General features: G+C 33.6%; 2 protein-coding genes and 1 pseudogene across 4 annotated transcripts in view; all 3 read left to right on the top strand.

Annotated features, from left to right (window-relative positions):
• Window positions 1-3974, top strand: part of CENPK (centromere protein K) — a 31283-nt gene extending 27309 nt beyond the window's left edge. For all 3 annotated transcript variants that reach the window (XM_065905631.1, XM_065905632.1, XM_065905633.1), the window contains one exon: window positions 3233-3974. In XM_065905631.1, coding sequence (XP_065761703.1) covers window positions 3233-3391 — 159 coding nt within the window. In that variant the 3' untranslated portion in view covers window positions 3392-3974. The remainder of the gene's footprint in view (window positions 1-3232) is intronic.
• A 2692-nt stretch (window positions 3975-6666) lies between these two features.
• On the top strand, window positions 6667-7305 carry LOC136146690 (WASH complex subunit 3 pseudogene; annotated as a pseudogene).
• Window positions 7306-10818: 3513 nt separating this feature from the next.
• Window positions 10819-15879, top strand: part of ADAMTS6 (ADAM metallopeptidase with thrombospondin type 1 motif 6) — a 282617-nt gene continuing 277556 nt past the window's right edge. Inside the window, exon 1 of the mRNA XM_065905423.1 lies at window positions 10819-10900. The gene's annotated coding sequence lies outside the window, so the exon portion shown is untranslated. The remainder of the gene's footprint in view (window positions 10901-15879) is intronic.

Raw genomic sequence — 15879 nt, 5'->3', positions numbered from 1 at the left:
ATATTAATTTATCTTTAGTATAAAATTAGTTTCTATTTTCTGTGTAGTAAGAAAGAATATTTTTTAAGAGAAGATGAAACTAAAATCTTACCCTTAATTGTATTCCAGATTATTACTTTAAGAAAATTTTTATGATGTTATTTAGTATCTACACAGTGAATCCCTTTGCTGTTATGTAATCTATACATACTTTCTCTGCCTGACATTTACTTTTTTTTTTTAATGAATATCTTTGACCTTTAAAAAAAGTTTTTGAACTTTGGCCAAGTTATCAACTTTATTAAATACTTTAGATCTTGATATGACGACCTATTGCAAATTGGGTGAACAGGAAGGTAGATGGTCTGTGAAGAGTTGTTTAACAATTAATGTGACTTTTTTAAATAATTGATAAGCTTAGAATAAAGTGATTTCAGAAAAGTTGCTTCATAGTAATTTTATGAAAAGTCTTTGTCTAGTTAAAGTCTTCATTTATCTAGTTAAGTGTTTTTGAATACTAAAGTCTTTATCTAGCTAAGTGGTTATGGTACCTCTACTTTCCTGTTCACCCAATTTGCAATAAGTTGTCATATCAAGATCTAAAGTATTTAATATAGTTGATAATTTGGCCAAAGTTCAAAAACTTTTTTTAAGGGTCAAAGATATTTGTGAAAAAAAACAAAAAAGTAAATGTCAGGCAGAGAAAGCATGTACCTTTGATACCTCAGGATATCTTAATATAGAATATTATTATTTTGAAAAGCAAAATACAGATTTTTTTATTTTTACTTTTTCCATTCATTTTTATTAGTTGGAAGCTAATTACTTTACAATATTGTAGTGTTTTTTGCCATACATTGACATGAATCAGCCATGGATTTACATGTGTTCCCCATCCCGATCCCCCCTCCTGCCTCCCTCTCCATCCCATCCCTCTGGGTCTTCCCAGTGCACCAGCCCTGAGCACTTGTCTCATGCAAATAAGGCACCATTACACGCCAGTCAGAATGGCTGCTATCCAAAAGTCTACAAGCAATAAATGCTGGAGAGGGTGTGGAGAAAAGGAACCCTCTTACACTGTTGGTGGGAATGCAAACTAGTACAGCCACTATGGAGAACAGTGTGGAGATTTCTTAGAAAACTGGAAATAGAACTGCCATATGACCCAGCAATCCCACTTCTGGGCATACACACCGAGGAAACCAGAACTGAAAGAGACACGTGAACCCCAGTGTTCATCGCAGCACTGTTTATAATAGCCAGGACATGGAAGCAACCTGGATACCCATCAACAGATTTTTTTAGATTGTAATTTGAATCTTTCAGCATATTCCAATTTGCTTCCAATTTATACTGAAACTAAAACTACCATTTCTCATGGATGACTTGATTTTTTTAAAAATAAAGATTGTCCTATGTGTGGCAAGTATTGACAGTTAACTCGGAAATACATGTGTAATTTTTGAATAGTGCACTATGGGATACCATATAAAGCTTAGATTTAGGAGCCATTACATAGCAAGGCTTGTATTATCAATGATAACTGTAAACTAAATTTATACTGCTGTTCAATGAAAAGTAAAATAATATATACATATTCACTTTAAAGTAGAATTGTTAACATTTAATTATTTCTGGCATTTAGTAGGATTTTGATTGATATTATTTATGTAGCAATGAAAAGTTAAGATTTTAAATTATATTAGAATTTGAGCAAATTGCTCTAAAATGGGAATAATATCTTATTCTCTTATGATCACACCTAAAACAAATGAGACCAACAGCTTTTTTCTCCAGGATGTGGTTCTTGAAATAACTAAAATTAGGGAATTCCCTGGTGGCCTGGTGGTTAGCATTCTGGGTTTTCACTGCCACAGTCCATGTTCAGTCCCTGGTTGAGGAACTGAGATTCTGCACTGTCACAGCCAAAATAAAGAAGAATTAGCTAAAATATATGACAGGTGAAATTTTACTTTAAGAATTGGAATGTTAAAAAACAAAAATTGTGGTGTTGATATTATCATGAAATGTGATTGAGATGAGAACTTAGTTGTTTAATTATATTTCTATGACACTTTTACTGTTGTTAGCTGTTAAGTCATGTCCAACTCTTTTATGACCCCATGGACTATAGCCTGGCAGACTCCTTTGTACATGGGATTTTCCAGCAAGAATACTGGAGTGGGTTGCCATTTTCTTCTTCAGGGGATCTTCCCGACCCAGGGATCGAATCCCTGTCTCCTGCATTGCAGGCAGATTCTTTACTGCTATGATATAAATTTTATTTTTCCTTTTCTGTGTTTCTTAAAATAATATCTTAAAAAAATAATATCTTTAAGTTAAAACTTTGGCATGGCAGTTCAAAGATATGGATTGTAATTTATTATCTTTTACTAATTATGTACCCCTTGAGAAATCTTTTAACCCTTATGAATCCTGGTTTTGTAATTTTTGAAGGCACTTTGTGGGAACTGAGGAGATAGAGTAATAATTGATACATATTTAACATTTTTCATTATATCTCATAGAATATTAATGTTCAAATATTTAATGTGTGTTTCTTAACAAAACTTTTCTAATGCCCTGAATCTGGGAAAGATGGGTCATTCTCAGTGCATATTAGCATCTTTCTTGAGCTTATTTAACCACAGAACCCTGTTACTCTGTGCTGAGAGCATTGCTAGGGAGACCAATTTCATGGAATGTGGTTCAAGAAATGTTAGTCTTATATAATTTACTACAGGTATTGAAAACTTCTCAATATCCTTAGTGAAGAGATCAAAGATGTTTGAGATAATTTGAAGGAAATAATGATGATAGAATTTTTGTTTTGAAAGTTTATCAGATGAATAAGTGGCTTTGAGTGGAGGGGGAAGATTGGTGTTTTCTATTTTCCTGAAATATTAAGATGTGTACAATTTTTTGAACTTTGTTTTTCAATTTGAAGAAATGGTTATAACCAAATTTCTAACATAAATTATTAATCTTGAGAGAAGTGGGAGAATTGTAAATGCTTTTTAACAAGTTTTTAGGAAATGTTTTAAAAATTCAGGTGCAAAGATTCATTTTAAAGCTATTTCCATTCAGTAATATTTGTAGTTTTTTAAAAAAGAGAATCAACTATTTAATACATTAAACAATTATTCAAAGAGAAAAGAGATCAACATTCTTTGGTTAAAAAAAAACTGTTTTAATATATCTGTATCAATTTTTTTTCCAAGTAAGATATATCTTGAATGATGTTTTTTCCTAGATTCTTTTAAATAGATTATTTGGTGTTCCACATGACCCATATGTCAAAATTAGTGATTCTTTTTGGCCACCTTATATTGAGCTGCTCCTGCGTAATGGAATTGCCTTGAGACATCCAGAAGATCCGACCCGAATAAGATTAGAAGCCTTCCATCAGTAAAAAGATGGTGTTTTTTTCACACAGTACATAAAGAATCTTGTCATTCAAGGATAATGGAAACACTGAGAATTACTTGGATAAAGAACGTTATTTGCTAATCAAAGCACATAATATAGTCCATTTTCCTTTCATGCTTAAAATGACTCATGCTGCCATCTACTATTCACTTAAAAATGATAGCTTCATAGTCAATGCTTTATGTTTTCAACTGAGTTGACAAGAATAAGTAAAAAACATTCTAGACTTAATCATTATAATACTTTAAATATACCTTACTTCTGCAGTATTCTTTGGAAAATTCTTTGTTAATTATATTCCTAATGTAATGTTTTTCTCTTAAAATATATGCCAGTTTATTTTATGCATTTCAAGTTCTATTTGGTGCTTACATCCTTTAAGTTTATAAATTATGGTGAAAGGCCATAATTTGCTGGAGGTTAAAAAACTGACTTAGTATCTTAATGTATAATGTAGCATAATTTTTAAGTATATAGTACACCTGTTCCATGTATACTACAATATTTCTCGGTTTGTTAAAAATTGGAATATTAAAAAATAATGAATAAAGGTAGCATGAAAACTATTTTAATGTGTATTATATTACAAGTGATATATATATTAAACCTTTCTTGATTCTGTTAATTATTACTAATGATATTGTGTTCATAAAATTTTTTTAATCCTCTGTGACATTTTTGTAAATAAAATTCTCATTTAAAATTCTCTAGCTTTTGGGGATGTGGCATGATATTTTAATAAATAGACTTTATCATAGGTAGATAAGTGACAATATAATTAGGTAAGTGACAATATAATTAAACTACATATATGTATAAGTATATACATATAACTAGAGAATTCCAAACACTTTTTGTATCATTAGTTTTCAGAGTGGACTTGGTGTATATTTTTATTTTTTGAAATTGATTTCTACTGCATTGTATTATTCAAGTTTATTTACCTTGAATACTGAATCTCTCTTAAAACAGGCAAAAACTTCCAAGTAAACCGTGTCCCTTTTGTAGAAAATACAAATGCTGTTATATTTTAGAAAACTTGTAAGTTCTTTTTCGGGAAGATGACATACAAAAATACCTTACTAGAATACTCTAGTTGAGATTCAAAGGAATGAACAACTTACTATTCCTTGAAGTTACTAGAAAAAGGAAAATGGTGGTGGCAGAATAAGTTTGACAGTATTTCTACAGAGCAGATAATACTGTTGTCTGTGAACTTATCTGTGTTGTGAATTACAGAAATCAATAGATAAAAGCAGTAAACAATTTGATGATTTATTTGGTAAGTCTTGATTTCACATTAAGTTGGATCTTTTTATCACAGCATTTTTTGTAAAATTTTTTTTATATAATTTAATTTATTTGTTACTTTTGGCTGTACTGAGTCTTCATTGCTGTGCGGGCTTTTCACTTGTTGCAGCAAGCAAGGGCTCCTCTCTAAGTTGTGGTGCACAGCCTTCTCATTGTGGTGGCTTCTCTTCTTGCTGAGCATGGGCTCTAGGCTTCATGGGCTTGTGTAAAGTTTTAAAGAAAACTATGATGATTGCATCCTACTTTTTAATTTGCTAATCTAGCCTTCTTATATAGCACAGTTTTTTGCCTACTTTTCATCTCAATCATAAACAAAGTAAATTACAGTAGAATTAGTCTTGATTTGTACCCCATCTAAACTTACAGGCCTTGAAGGGTTTTTTTTGTTGTTGCTTTTGTGTGTGTGTGTGTGTGTGGTTTTGAGTATGTTGGAGAAAATGTTTCCGTTTTTGAAAACTTGTATGTAGGGGCCATCACTGTGGATCCCAGGAACATTAAGAGGGTAATGAGTATTATGAATAACTGTTCTCATAAATGTTATAAATTAGATGAACTGGACCAATTTTATGGAAGACACAACCTACTAAAATTCACACAAGGAAAAATCGCCACTTTGCATAAGCCTATATGTTAAAGAAATTGAATCAATAATTATTAAACTTTCAAAACAGAAAACATCAAACCCAAATGGTTTCACTGGTGAATTCTATCAAATATTTGAGAAGAAAATGATGACAGTTCTGTACAATCTGTTCCAAAAATAGAAGCTTATTCTTTCTATGAGGCTGGCACTACTCTAATACCAAAACCAGACATTACATTATCCTAATACTAGAACCAAAGACTTTTTAAGAACTACAGATATCTCTTATGAATACAGGCACAAATATCCTCAACAAAATAATCAAATTCAACAGTATATTAAAAGAATTATGCACCACAGCCAAGTGGTATTTATTCCAAATATTCAAGACTGGTTCAACATTCAGGTATCAATTAATGTAACCCATCATATTATCAAAATAGAAAATAGAAAAATCATATGATGACACCAATAGGTTATTAAAAAGCTATATGACAAAATCAAATACCTATTCATGGTGAAAGCTCTCAGCAAGCTAGAAATAGAAACTTCCTTAGCTTGATAAAGAGCATCCACAATCTTGTACATTATTACTTATTCTTTTTAAAAAAATTATAGAAAACATACAGCTAACATGCTTAATGGTGAGAAACCAGATGCTTTTTCTCTAAGATCAGGAACAAGGCAAGAATATGTCCTCTCACCAGTGCTATTCAGCATTGTACTGGAAGCTGAATAAATTTATATGGAAAGACAAAAGACCCAGAATATCTGCCATATTGAAGAAGAACAATGTGGAAGAACTGACAGCAACCTTAAGATTCATTGTAAATCTGTAGTAACCAATATTGTGAAGTTGGTGCAAAATCAGATAATGGATCACTGCAACAGAATAGAGAGCTCAGAAGTAGACCCATGCAAATATGATCAGCTAATCTTTGACAAAGAGGAAAGGCAATCCAATGGAGAAAGCTCTGTCTTTTTCAACGAATGGTGATAAAACTGTACATGCATATGCAAAGAAAGAAAGCTGGGCACTGCTATAGTGACATTACACCTTTAAATTAACTCAAAATGAATCATAGACCTAAATATAAAATCTAGTGTGACTTTGAGTTTGGTGAAGACTTAAAAAGTTGATAAACTGGATTTTATTAAAGTTAAAACTTTTTGTTCTGTTGAAAACAAAGTGGAAAAATTGTTTGCAGAACACATATACCAAAAAGATAAAAGATAGAACTCACCAAAATACAGAAAACTCAACAATAAGAACAAACATCCCAGTTAAAAAGAGGGCAGATTACTGGGTTGGGCGGGTCGGGCTGGGGAGGGGTTTGGGGGTGAGCCCTGGGTCCCCGCCCCCCCCAGTGAGGAGATGGATGAGGATGTGCTCCCTCTCATGAGCTCAGGCATAGAGCTGACTAAGGTGCCAGCTATTCAACAGAAAAGAACTATGGCATTTCTAAACCAGTTTGTGGTGCACACTGTACAGTTCCTCAACCGCTTTTCTACAGTTTGTGAGGAGAAACTAGCAGACCTTTCTCTTTGTATCCAGCAGATTGAAACAACTCTCAATATTTTAGATGCAAAGTTATCATCTATCCTGGGCCTAGATGATGTCACATTTGAAGTATCTCCTGTAAATGTCGCTAGGATCACAACCGGACACCCTCTGAAACCACTTCAGAGCAATCTCTGGACCACAGGAAAGTGTTTACAAGACTCTGGACCACAGGAAAGTGAAGTAACACCAGAAAGTATCTTAACTGTAGCCAAGGATCCAAGATATGCCAGATATCTCAAAATGGTTCAAGTGGATGTTCCAGTGATGGCAATAAGAAACAAAATGATATCAGAAGGACTAGACCCAGATCTTCTTGAGAGGCCAGATGCTCCAGTGCCTGATGGTGAAGGTGAAAAAAACACAGAAGAAAGTTCAGATAACGAATCTTCTTTTAGTGACTAAGCTTAATTTTCATAACAATTACATATACATGTGTTAGTGTACCTTTACATTTTATAAGAGAGCCTGAACTGTAATTAGTTATAACAACATCAAGTGGCTACAGATCTGCTACCAAGCTTCCTCTGTGTTAAAAAAAACAAATCATTTTTAATATATATAAAAAAAAAGAGGGCAAAATGTCTAAACTGACACCTGTCCAAACAAGATAAACAGCAAGAAGATGAAAAGATTTCCACATTGTATGTCATCAAGAAAATGCAAATTGGAAAACAATGAGATACCACTAAACACCCATCAGAATGACCACATGCTGACAGTGTGGAACGACAGAAACTCATTTATTGCTGGTGGGAATGCAAAATGCAGTCATTTGGAAAAAAATGTACTAAGCATACTCTTACTATGCAATCCACCAATTATGCTTCTTGGTATTTACCCAAATGAGTTGAAAACTTACATTCACACAAAATCTTGCACACCAATGAGTTTAGCAGCCTTTTTCATGATTGTCGAAAATTGGAAGCAATCCAGATGTTCTTCAGTAATTGAATGGACAAATTATGGGACAATGGATTGCAATGGCTTATTCAGATATGAAAACAAATGAACTATCAAGCCACAAAAAAGGATGAAGGAAACTTAAATGCGTATTCCTAAGTGAAAGAAAAGTGAAGTCACTCAGTCGTGTCCAACTCTTCGCAACCCTGTGAACTGTAGCCTACCAGGCTCCTCTGTCCATGGGATTCTCCAGGCAAGAATACTGGAGTGGGTTGCCATTTCCTTCTCCAGGGGATCTTCCCAACCCAGGGATCGAACCCTGGTCTCCTGCATTGGAGGCAGATGCTTTAACCTCTGAGTCACCAAGGAAGCCTCTGAAAAGCCTACATACTGTATGATTTCAGCTGTCTGATATTCTGGAAAAGGCAAAAATATGAAGACAGTTGAAAGATGATTGTGGTTTTAGGGGATTGGTAGTGGGTAGGGCAGGAGGGGTGGGATGAATAGGTGGATTACAGGTGATTTTCAGGGCAGTGAAACTATTCTTTATGATAAGTGTATTGGTGGATACATAACATAATGCTTTTATTAAAACCCATAGAACTATACAAAAAATGAATCCTGATGTAAACTATGGACTTTAGTTAATAATAATGTATCAATATTAATTCATCAGTTTGAACAAGTGTAACACCAAATATAAGATGTTAATGATAGTGGAAACTATGCGCAAAGGAAAGGAAGTATATGGGAATTGAGGAATTGGAGAAAGATTTTTCTTACTGATTTAAAAAAATAAACATGAAACGGTTTGTGGTGTTCTGGTGGATGTTATTACATCTGCATGAAACATCTATGAGTCTTTAGCCATTTTGTAACCATTTGGAGAGCTGCCATGGAAGAATCTGGCATATTTAGTGTGGCAATATCTCAAAAAAGTAACAAATCCTGATGCTATTGAACCAGGTAATTGACCATAGAGCTGCTGGTACTAGGGAGCATGATTTACAAGAAAATACATTTTCCTTCTGAGGCAGATTTTTTTTTTGTTTGTTTTTTGAAACTGAAGACATTCTACCAATGTAACCAAACCATCAAATAGAACTTTAACTTGCTGAAATTAATTTTATGAAACAGTCTGACAAAGACTTTAGAATGTGTATTTTGAGGTTGCTGGGAGAAATTAATTTACATTGTAATACGAAAATAGGAACAAATGAAACAACATTTGGTTATAAATAGGAATTAATTGTATGTCCCATATATGATTAAATATAGTGACTTAAATACAGATTCTACAAGTAGGATAAACTCTTGATTGGATAGAGTTATAGATTGAATTAGTTAATTGAAAGATAATTTGAAGAATTCATCCAGAAAAATTTTTAAAAAATTATGAAGAGCAGATAAAAAAGAACAAATTGAGGCACTTTGACATAGAAGTTCCTGTTGGAAAGAATAGCAGGAATGATTGATAAGCAATATTTGAATAAATAATAGCTGAAAACTTTTCTGCAGAAGAACTAAAAGCCTCAGAAAAATGTACACTGAATACTGTGCAGGATAAGCCACACTGTGAAGCAGTTTATAAAGCTGTAAAATATCAAAGAAAAAGAATTTTCAAAGATACTAAAGAGAAAAGATAGTTTACAAAGACAAAATTAGCTATTATATCATTCATTTGCAAAAATAGAAGGGCTGAGGGGGTCTCTGTATGGTTTCTTTTATAAGATGACTCATCCTGTTTATGAGTGTTTTATCCTCATGACCTAAGCATCTCCCCAAAGCCCTACCTCCTAATACAGTCACATCAGGCATTAGGATTTCCAGAAGTTGGGAGCAATCAACTGAATTGAATGTTGTTGGGAGTTCAAGTGAGAACTAAAAAATCGACCACAAAATTTGTCTACATGTATGTCCAAAAAGGGCTTCCCTGGTGTCTCAGAGGGTAAAGTGTCTGCCTACAATGTGGAAGACCCGGGTTCAATCCCTGGCTTGGGAACATACCCTGGAGAAGGAAATGGCAACCCACTCCAGTACTCTTGCCTGGAAAATCCCATGGACTGAGAAGGCTGGTAGACTACAGTCCACGGGTGGCAAAGAGTCGGACACGACTGAGTGACTTCACTTTCACTTTCATGTCCAAAAAAATCATTATTTAGGCTGCACTGAGTTACCTTGTTTGAAGCCCAGAGTACTTACTCATTAAATTATGTAAATTATTGCAGTCCATCTGTAACTTTATTGAGGGGAAGAACCTTGCCTTTTATTTTTATACTCTTGCTCTCTGAAGAGTAGGCAGTTGTTATTGGCATATCAGGGTCTTTGCTATTGTTGTTCAGTCGCTAAGTCATGTTGGACTCTGCGACCCCATGAACTGCAGCACACCAGGCTTCTCTGTCCTTCAGTATCTCCTAGAGTTTTGGTCAGACTCATGTCCATTGAGTCAGTGATGCTATCTAACCATCTCATCCTCTGTCATCCCCTTCTCTTGCCCCCAGTCTTTCCTGGCATCAAGGCCTTTGCTGTTAGCTCAGTGATATTCTTTGACTTTTTCTTCTCCTTTCTGAATAATAGATATTTGTATAATACAGTTAAAAGTAATTGGTTATACACACACTTTTCTTAGCAAGTTAAAAAAAAAATCCTGCAATTGATCTCATACTCAGTAAGTTAAATAAAGAAAGAAAAATTAAAGTGAAATTATTTTTTTGTCACTATCTGTAGAAAAAGTTTTGGATATAAAGACTGAAATTATAAAATAAAACACAATACATGAATTTTAGTGAGCTTTGCTCACCCATAATGTATCATTATATTGCTAATCGCAAATTTAAAATATTTTTGAAATTGCCAGGTAGATGCTAACAACAAATCACAGTAATCTTTTCCCCTTTTTTATAAAGTTGCAATTTTAAAAAATTATATAGAGATTAAAATTAATACATACCCATGTACACTCAATACCCTGAATTAGTAGCTGTTAACATTTTGTGGTAATTCAAGTTGTTTTGTTTTTTAAACAGAATTTTATAGATTAGCTGATGCTCACTTTGTACTCCTTAATTCCATCCTGTTTCTCTCCTAGGTTAGTATGATCCCTGAGATACTATGTTCTTCCTCTGCGGACTCTGGTAAGTTTGAGATATATATTTAGTGTTAAAAATATTTATAATTAAAGCTTTATATACATATAGTCATATATCTACATTCTATCCCAATTTGAATCATAATATATCCTATTGCAGCATTTCAACTTAATGTTATATAATTTATCCATGTTGATGTATGTGCCTTTAGTCCATCATTTAATTGCTATATAATACTCCAATGTAGAAATAGATTACAACTTTTTTTTTCCCTATTGATAGGCATTTTGGTTATTTCATTTATTCACTGCTACAAATAATGTTCCCTTATTATTGTGGATGCTCATCTGCAAGAATTTCTTAGGGTTATGTATTTTAAAATGAAATGGCTGGGTCAAAAATGCACATCTTCTTCTGGATTAGATATTGCCAAATTTGCTCTTTGTGGTGTTTGCACTTAATTTACACTTTCATCAACAATATATTAGATGTCACACCAGTCAGAATGACCATTATGAAAAAATCTACAAACAATAAATGCTAGAGAGTGTTGAGAAAAGGGAACCCTCCTACACTGTTGGTGAGAATGTAAATTAGTACAGCCACTATGGAGAAGAGCCTGGAAGTTCCTTAAAACTCTAAAAGTAGAGCTACCATATCATCCTGCAGTCCCACTCCTGGGCATATATCTGAAGAAAACTATAATTGAGAAGGAATCATGCACCCCATTGTTTATTGCAGCACTATTTGCAATATTTAAGACACAGAAGCAACCTAAATATCTATTGACAGATGAATGGATAAAGAAAACATGGGGTGTGTGTGTGTATGTAAATACATATATACAATGGAATACTATTCAACCATTAAAAAGAATGAAATAATGCCATTTGTAGTAACATGGATGGACTTGGAGATTATTATACTAAGTGAAGTTAGATAGATGAAGAAAAATATCATACAGTATCATTTATATGTGGAATCTGAAAAAAGAGTTGCAAATGAACTTATTTATAAAACAGAAACAGACTCACAGACATAGAGAATGAACTTATATTTATCAAGGGAGAAGTGTAAGGGGGAGGGATAGATTGGGAGTTTGGGATTGACATATATACACTGCTCTTTAAAATAGATAACCGACAAGGATGAACTGTGTAGCATTAGGAACTCTGCTCAATATTCTGTAATAACCTAAATGGGAATAGAACTTGAAAAAGAATAGATACATGTACATGTATAACTGATTCACCTGAAACTAACACAACATTGTTAATCAACTGTACTCCAGTATAAAATAAAACATTTTTAAAAATAATAAATAATTTTTAAAAAAGAGGAAAAAACCCCAAATATTATATGTCCAGTTTGCCCAGTCCTCCCAAACACTTGATATTATCAAATTGTAACATTTTTGTCACTCTGATGAAAGAAACTTTTCCATTTCTATGATTGCTAGCAAGATTGAACATTTCATTACTCATTTATTGGTCCTCAGGTTTTTTTCTCCTGCTACTTTCCTGTTTATACCATTAAAAATTTTTTTTGACATGTCCCTTATATACTCTTGCCTGGAAAATCCCATGGACGGAGGAGCCTGGTAGGCTACAAGTCCATGGGGTCACAAAGAGTTGGACACGACTGAGTTACTTCACTTTCACTTTCTATAGATTTATGAGAGTTCTTTCTATAGATTTATGAGAGTTCTTTCAATATTCTTGGTATTTATTATGCTTCAGTTATATTGTTAAAATTTTTCTCCCACTTTCTGGTTTATGCTTTTTTAAATGTTTTAAAATTTTTCATTAATAAGTTTAAACTTACCAATCTTTTCCTTTATTGCTTTGAACTTCTGCACATTACCTAAGAAATCCTAAAGTAGTCTTTCAAAGATTAGAAGATATTTATTTTAACTATGTCAAATTCAAATCCAGTCCTATTGAAAGAATAAAATGTTTTTATAGAAAGTGCATGGAATCTAGTTTTAATGTCTGTGAGGTAATTTAAAACTCATCATCTTTAGAGATAGTCACTTGCTTCAATTTAATAATTTCAAACAAACACAAAATCAGAATTCTTCATCTCATTTTTTTCTGAAAATACAAGAAAACACAGTAACTTTAAGACATGGCTTGATTTTTAACTAAAAAAATTAAATTTAATTTATATGCTAATAATACATTAATAAACCACCTTACAATTTTTATTACCCTTAAAATTCCCTTGGTCCTTCTTCTCTAACTCTCAATCTCTTCTACCTTTGTTTTTCAGTCTCTGGAATAAATACACACATGTGTGCAATATATGTGTGTAGTGTACAAGTTTCTTCCTCTCCCATGTTTCCATTCATTTCATCTTTGATTTCCTGAAAGTGTCCATTTATTTACATTTAATTATATTTTTAAAACTGATAGCAAAGATATTTTTAGGTAGGGAGATTGCTATCAATTCCACTTTGCCAATAATCTTTATTTCTTTTTAAAATTTTAAAATTAATTTTTACTATTATTTTTTAAAGCCAAGGTGTCTCCCACTGAGAAGTGAGTGCTTTGTATACACTCTTTTTATATTCCTTTCCACTATGGTTTATCACAGAATATTGAATATAGTTCCCTGTTCTATGTAGTATGACCTTGTTGTTTATCCATTCTACATATAATAGTTTGCATTTGCCAAACTCCCATTCCATCTCTCCTCTACCCCGATTCCTCCGTCATTTTAAAATGAAACAGTGAAAAGAGAAAGAAAGCTGGAGCAAAAACTTAACGTCTAAGAGTAGGGGATTGTTCGTTATAAAAATTTTAAAGAATTTCTGTTGCAACTTAAATTCATTCAGAGTTTGATTTAAATTTGTTACATATAATTCAACTAAAAAATAATGTCTGGGTAGTGCACTAAAACATTTCCATGCTAATGGAAGTGGTATGTATAGTGTTAGGAGGGCAAAATATTAATACAGTGTTTACATTGCAAGATAAGGAATGCATGTGCTCTTAGTCACGTCCAGCTCTTTGGGACCTATGGACTGTAGCCTCCTAGGCCCCTCTGTCCATGGGATTCTCGAGGCAAGAATACTAGAGTGGGTAGCTATTCCAGCCTCCAGGGGATCTTCCTGACCCAGGGATCAAACCTGGGTCTCCTGCATTTCAGACAAATTCTTTACCAGCCTAGCCACCAGGGAGGCCTGATAAGAAATGAGGGGGATCCAATAGATTAAAAGTTACATGGTTACACGGGTAGCTTCTTCTTGTGAAAATACATTAGGATAACACTTTCATCAAGATATATTTATGTACTTTTATTTATGAATATTCTACTTCATTAAAAGTTCTTTAAAAAGGAGACATAAGAGATCAACCTTATGCAATGTATAGATCTGATTCCAATAAGTTTTTTAAGCCTTTATTTGCCATTGAGGAAATCTAGTACTTAATGAAATTAAGGGATTGGTGTTTTAAGTCAGTAGTGTAGTAGTGGCTATTATTTTAGTCCTTATATTTTATATTTTAGAAATACAGTAAATATTTAATGAATGAAATGAGATGTTATCTGAGTTTGGCTTTAAGGTAATCTAGTGGGGTGGAACCAGTAATAGGAAAAGTGGACATGATTTGATACTTGTTAAAACTGGATAATGGATACATTGGGATTCATTGTACTGTTTTTCTGTTTTTGAATGTGTTTGAATTTTCTGTCATATAGTGAAAATGTACACACACAGAGTTAAACTGAGAATTCATCATTTCTTATGCTGATAATTTTTTACCCTTATTCTTGCTATTTTTCTTAGGTCATTTGAAGGATAAGATAGGAATTTCTTGGAAATTTTTCATTACTCTGTTTAGACGCAGGATGGCACTCTTTGAATAAGTAATTAGCCAAAGTCCACTTCTCATTGAATAAGCTCCTTTCCTTTACAGTACTGCTGTTTCCTAAGGCAGTTTGTCTTAGATGAGAGTAAAAACTTTCCAGTCAGCTTATAGACATGATTACTACTCATACCTTAACTTTAAATTTTCTCTGCTGGCTGTGTCTATTACCAGGTTTTGAAAAATTAAGGATAAGTTTCAACTACTATTTCAAAGGTGGTTTGATGCAAAGCCAGCTCTGTGCCCATTCTTATTTTTAGTATTTACATTTATTGCTAAGAGATTAGCCAATTTGTATTCAGTTCAGTCCAGTCGCTCAGTCGTGTCCAACTCTTTGCGACCCCACGGACTGCCAACTTGTATATTTTAATGCAAATATCTATCTATATCTATATATCTCCATATGAATCATCTTTATTTAAAACTGTCAGTTCCAACCTCAGGTCATGTTTCTACATTTTAAATGGAATTGAGCCAGATATAACTGATTGAGGTCAAGATGCAAACTATTGACTGTGGACAGATGCTTTCCCCTTTCAGTCCTCAAAGAAGAATAGAAATAACTGTATTCTTGGATGTTCTCAGTCTGATTCATGCCTTCTTTAGCCAACTATTCATGTATTCACCAGAAGTATTACACCTACTACCTCCGGTGTAGGAAGAAAAAAAAAAATCAAATGAGCAATAGTGTTAACAGAAGCTTGAAACTTAAGAGCTGGTATTCAGAAACGCCCTCCTCCCCATCACCTTCCCTCCGGTCCAATTCCCCTTTCTGGTTCTGGCCATCGGAAATTGACTTGGCATTAACAGCGAACTGGAATTTCGAGGCGTCAGTTCCCAGCCTCCCTCCCCCACCCCCTACTCCCCTCCCCTCGAAAACTCTTAAACCTCTCCCTACCCTCCTCTTAACGGTAGAGACAGATAAATGATGCAGCAGATTACACCGCTGAAAGGCAACATTTGTCCTGAGCTATTTTCACATTTTTTCCTGTTTCCGATTTGTGTGCCAGACTTTGTTTGCTTTCTTAGGACATGGAAAACATATTTGGGCATTTCACTCACAGTTTAATGCCAGTGACTTTTCGCCAGCAAATGAAAGTGAAAGTGCTACGTTGTAGCCTTGTTTTATCCTTAAAGTGTGGACGGGCAGCTGGT

Source organism: Muntiacus reevesi, chromosome 14 (assembly GCF_963930625.1).
Source record: "Muntiacus reevesi chromosome 14, mMunRee1.1, whole genome shotgun sequence".
Lineage (NCBI taxonomy): Eukaryota > Metazoa > Chordata > Mammalia > Artiodactyla > Cervidae > Muntiacus > Muntiacus reevesi.
This window is presented reverse-complemented; position numbering and strand designations above follow the sequence as displayed.